Below are 5808 nucleotides of genomic sequence, written 5' to 3' on the forward strand. Positions count from 1 at the left end.
ATATATATAGATAGATATATAGATATATACACACACACACTTTGATATTATTTTATAATTTTTAATTATATATTTATTGTAATTTTGCATTTCTTTATTTTACTAAAATACATTACACCTTTTGCAGTTACGGCCTTTACACTATAATTATCATCTTTTTTTTCGAGACAGTGAATTTTTCGTTGATGTAGGTATTACATGATTTTTTTAATAAAGGCTCAGACATGTCTGAAATAATATTTATCACAGTTTGAAACATTTTAGCTCTGAGGCATTTTGGTTCGAGCAGTATAATTACTACTTATGGACAAAAGAGTAGATTTGTGCTTTATGAAAAAGAATGTTCTTTTCTTCTGAAAATAATTCCGTGAAGAATAATGGAATATTGTCATGATGTGCTTTTAGCATAGGAAGTTAATGTACAGCAAGTGAAATAAAAAAACACGATAAAGGTATATTTATCTATGTATATAGATTATGATGAGGTAGAAAGAGTGATAGATAGATAGATCGCAGTGAATTCCTAACAATGGACTTGATCTGACTGCTGTGCTCAGTTTTCCACTGTAACCCTCCGCAGTGACTTGATTATTTGGTTTCACATGCTCTTGTTGGACTGTGTTGCTTAGCCAGCTGCAATGTTACCGTTGTTAATAATACAGATTCATATAAAATGTGGTGAGTGTAATATAGTTTTATTACTATTGGTCAATATCTGCGAACAAATGCAGAGGTTTCACGCTGGAGATTTTGCATCACGCCTTGTACATTTACCCACACTAATCCACGCCCTAATTTCCTTTCCTTTGTATGTGTTTAACACTCACTTGTGGTCTCTTTTATTATCGTTATTTTATATTCTCCTGGATCGGTTTTATCCTGAAAGCACTTTTTTTCTCTCATCCTTATATTCACACAGGCTGAACCCAGGTATATTATCCATGGGTGCATGAATCTATTTTATTTTCCCAAGCTGTCCCTGTATTTTAAACCATGCCCATGTAAATGTCATTTAATACCTTGCCCACAGAGCACTGCTGCACCTAGTATATCCTTGCATGGCCTTAGAGAGGTAATTGGTTGCACAATAGTCTTGGTCCATAATTATAATGAATTACAGCCTTGCCTTTTTAACTACAGTGCTGCTTAAATAATATAGCCTGTTAAATGAATGTATGCAAGTGTGCACCAGTAGAGAGAGGTGTGCATTTGTGTCCAAAAGCACGAGACGAAAATATATATTGCTGGTTTGGTGTAAATGTGACGAGGGTTCATGAAATGGGTTGCTTTTACTATTTACAGACAGTGTGATAATGTGTAATATAGCACTGGGGAGACTTCAAAAGAAATTTGCAGCTGCTTGCTGTGATATAGTCATATTAGTATTCCAGGCGTAGAGGTAAAAGCACAATAGTAACTGGAATTATTGCAGGCTCGTTTGTGTCCCTCTACATCTGCACACAGTGAATAAGCACGCCTAATAATGTATAACTAGCCATACAGACCTTCTTGAACCACACCTATATTTTCTGGATATGTGCAATTACAAACAGCGATGGCTCCATATACCATGTTTTATATAGTCCACATAAACAGTCAATGTGGATGATTTTCGGTGAAAGAGTTACTATGGAGAATACCTACATCCTACTGCGTGATTAATAATGATGTAAAATAGTCCCTGAAATGGTAGCAAAGGAAAAAATGTGATCTTTTAATCTCAGTTGGCCACAATTAAAGGGGACTGCATTGTATAAGTCAAATATCCTTTTGCATAAAAACATATGGCTTTGCTATAAAAAATTATGACTGGAAAACACTGACCCATTAATAGCCTGCGGACTGATTTATACCTTATTGTTCTGCTGCACAGTCACATGGCCCGAGCAGCCAATAGGAGTGCAGTCTGCCTTCAACTTATTAGGTGACTGTACTTCTTTGTAGGACCAAGTTGTTACATGAAATCTGCAGTTTCATAATTTCAGGAGGTCCTGCTCTGTTCAATAGCAATGTCGACTTCTGGGACTCTGAGCAATTATTATGTGGACTCCTTCATAATTCACGAGGGTGACGATCTGGTCCAGTCTAGATATGGCTCTGGCTCTCTGGCTCAGCCACCAAGGCAGACAACACTAGGAGAACACCCTGAATACACTCCGTGCAGCTTTCAATCTAAAACTTCAGTGTTTAGCAGCCCATGGAACCCAGTGCACCCTCAGACTGCTAATAACGTGTCAAGTGTGTACCATCCCTATGTGCACCATCAAGCACCAATTACAGCTTCAGATGGCAGGTATATGCGCTCCTGGCTGGATCCCATGCCAGGATCATTGTCTTTCACAGGCTTAACATCCAGCAGACACTACGGTATTAAACCTGAGCCGCTTGCAAGCAGGAGGGGGGATTGCACCACGTTTGATGCTCACACTCTGTCTTTGTCTGATTATGCCTGTGGCTCTCCGGCTGACAAGGAAAAACAAAATAACGACGGTGCGCTTGCTGCCAGTAGTGGAGAAAGCCTTACAAATGGAGAGAAGCCTCCCATTGACCCAAGTAAGTGGATCACATATCTACCTATGCAAATAATTGATGTACTCTACTGTATAGCTACAGGGAACAGATCATGGATCTTTGCAATATGCAAATGATCCTAGTGGAGATTGCTCTGCTGGGCTGGAGCTGCTTAGGGTATGGGGCCATAGGTTTTCAATGGACACAGTGCAAGGTGGTTCCATTTCTATATCACGTTGAGTATGCATTCAAATGAACGCTTTGCTAGAAATAAATGATTAAAAATGTAATCTAGACACTGCATCCGTTCAGTATGGATGTGTAGCGGAGATATCAGGTGAATTGTATCAATAAAGGTGATCTATAATACAGCCTTAGAAAGAAGGTGGGCGTGGGCTGATGTTTGGAATGCATATTTTAGGAATTGAATCAGTAGGACAGCACTATCCATGCATGCATGCATCTTTTTTTCTATAGGGCATTGTAAACATGACTTGAAAAATGTCCTCTCTCTCTCTCTTCTTCTTCAGGCAACCCAGCTGCTAATTGGCTGCATGCAAGATCTACCAGGAAAAAACGCTGCCCTTACACCAAGTACCAGACGCTGGAACTGGAAAAGGAGTTTTTATTTAATATGTATCTCACAAGGGACAGGAGGTATGAGGTTGCCAGAGTCCTCAATCTCACAGAGAGACAAGTTAAAATTTGGTTCCAGAACAGAAGAATGAAAATGAAAAAAATTAACAAGGACCGATCAAAGGATGATTAAAACAATGGATGGATTGACTCAAACAAGCGATGCTACTGTATCCAGGCCTCATTTTTTTTGTTTCCTTCTGATAAAACGTTTATCACGTTAACAAAACCCAGAACCATCGCAGTCATGGTTCACCAGTGCTATACAAGAGGTACTGTTTATTCCTTAAATTATTTAACGAACAAGGCAAAGGGGCATTAGGGTTGGGTTGACTTACAAAACGAAAAAATCTACCTGTTCTACTTCTACAAAACAGACTACCTTATTATTGTGCACAATTATAAATTGACTGTACAGACTAGCCGAGTAGTAGTTATAATTATTATAAATATTATTATTTGCTTTTTTTTTGAGCAGCAGGGAAGTCTGCTGGTATACTTGAATAATGTGTTTTATGTAGTGACTCTGTGACCGATTTATGTGCGTGAATGTCGTACAAAACTGCGATCTAGGACTAAATTGAACTCAGGTTGTTTGAAATAAGGTTAGTTTTAGTACACAAGCTTGTAATGTTATTTGTTCTCTCATTATAAATAGATATATATATATATAGACAGCTAAGTACATTGTTGGAAGAAGTGTCTGATTGATCTATAAAATATTAACCTCAGTAACGTGGCAATCAAACTTCTGCAACAATCTGAAATGTAGTATACGATTAGGTGTACCTCTAACGTCAGTCTTGTATATTGTCTATGAATAAAACTAAAAAAAATGGACAAAAGCTTGAAATGTGCACGATCTGGCACCAAGGAGCTGATGTCAAACTCCATCTGCATATATATGCTTTCATATATTTGCAGAGTAAGGGATCTACTACCTATAGCTTGTGTTATGTCCTTCTTGTTCACTGTAATGAAGCAAAATATATTAAGAATAATAAATTATACACAGTAAAATTAAATTGGGTGTATTTCTTTCTTTAACAATAACATAATAATAATAATAATCTAAAATAACACAGAATAGAATAATTTTTTTTTTTGGCAGCGAAGCACAATTAATTCTCTCAGTAAATACCCCTTTGGTTATTCCAAATCCTCCCACCTCATCGAACTTTAGGAAACGATTTGATGGCCTAAAATATCCTTGTTGCCTTTTGCACACTGGGTGAAATACAGAGTTCGAGAACCAGTTTGGTAAAACAAGTCAGTTCACTTAGAACTCAAGTCATGACAGAGGATGTTGTTGAGAAAATTCTGGGCCATATAGAGCAATAAAAGAAAATGACTGCTGTTAGGTTTATGGTGTGTAAACCGCTGCAGGCTTTTCAGCAAACCTGGAGGACATGCCAATGTTTCCTAAAAGCCTACATAATTATCCTGGAGAATGTTGGTGATATATACAAATATGCAAGCAACAGAAATATTTGCTTTATTTAATAATAATCGTGGCTTATGTGGTCCGAAATAATGACATCTGCTTTTTTTTATTAAAGAGAATGGCCATTGCTCTTTTAAGGTAAGGGGAAAAAAATAATTGCAGCCTTTTCCGGGCACTTGGGACGCCCTCTGTTGTTACAGGCAGAAAGGAACTTCAAAAGAATGGCCACTAAAAGTGTGCAATAAATGGCTGGTCTGCAAACTGTCTGGAATTCGCCTCTTAATGACTTTATAGCTGTCCAGCCGCAATTAAGATTTTCTACAGAAGCCTTTTCATTTGTTTTGTCTGGCGGATTTAGATAATGCGCAGAGCGGAAATAACTATCTCATTGTTCAGTAACATTGAAATCTTTAGCTTTTGTACAGTTATAACATCAACTGTTTGCCCGAGAAGGCAGCAAAACATCCACATGCTGTTTATTTCAGATTGGGAAATGTTATTGTCAAGCAGCTCAGGATTATTTCACTGAATGCGAAGATCTCAATTGGCCAGCAGATGGCAGCATAACACCATTAAATACAAGGATTTAGTAGCTCATACACCCAAAAGGAAATGCATTTTTTTCGGATTTTCCCCCCTTTTTCCTCTTGCTAAGAGTTAAATGTAGTTGAATTTTCAACATGGACGCTTTGCAAAGACTTTATTCTATGTGTTTCTTTATTTAGGCCGCTGACTAAATAAGGATATTAGACAGTATCTTTTGGAATTTGTAACATCCAGAAAGGATATTTTGAATATAAATCATGATTGCAATAGCAGATGTGAGGAAATCAGTCCGTTTACCAGTGTACATCATATGAAAATATATATAGTCATCCTTATTGCTGCCCAAAACGCAGCGGATCTATATTGAGCTTTAGAAGCTCTTTCTTTTCATCTGGAACATAAAGTCTAAAGGTTTATTAAAATAATAAAGACTATGGATAAAGTTTTGTCTGCTTTTACTCTGTAAATATATCTAAAGTGTGCAGTATACATACACATTTGCAGATGGCTGGGAAGCGATATATTTTATTTGAGTGTCCCCAAGTGTATATCTCAATAAACACCAAAGATGTATTTCGAAAATATATTATATCCCATGTTACACGCAATTGAGAACGGAATCCAAACAGATATAATAAAAAATGTTACATATGGGTGTGTATATATATATA

The 5808-nt window shown here is 37.0% G+C and overlaps 1 protein-coding gene across 1 annotated transcript; it reads left to right on the forward strand.

Annotated features, from left to right (window-relative positions):
* Positions 1 to 1989: 1989 nt before the first annotated feature.
* On the forward strand, positions 1990 to 4007 carry HOXA9 (homeobox A9). Its single transcript, XM_018575853.1, has 2 exons — positions 1990 to 2553; positions 3042 to 4007. The coding sequence occupies exons 1-2, from the start codon at positions 2010 to 2012 to the stop codon at positions 3278 to 3280; spliced, it is 783 nt and encodes a 260-aa protein (XP_018431355.1). The 5' UTR covers positions 1990 to 2009; the 3' UTR covers positions 3281 to 4007.
* Positions 4008 to 5808: the final 1801 nt, after the last annotated feature.

Source organism: Nanorana parkeri, unplaced genomic scaffold (assembly GCF_000935625.1).
Source record: "Nanorana parkeri isolate BGI_ZX_2015 unplaced genomic scaffold, ASM93562v1 scaffold4, whole genome shotgun sequence".
In the NCBI taxonomy this organism is placed as follows: Eukaryota; Metazoa; Chordata; class Amphibia; order Anura; family Dicroglossidae; genus Nanorana; species Nanorana parkeri.

What these genes read in the sequence shown, in the direction of transcription:
- HOXA9 (XM_018575853.1), top strand. Translation starts at nt 2,010, where the DNA reads ATGTCGACTTCTGGGACTCTGAGCAATTATTATGTGGACTCCTTCATA. An exon ending in GAAGCCTCCCATTGACCCAA is followed by an intron (nt 2,554 to 3,041) that starts GTAAGTGGATCA and finishes CTTCTTCTTCAG; the next exon opens with GCAACCCAGCTGCTAATTGG.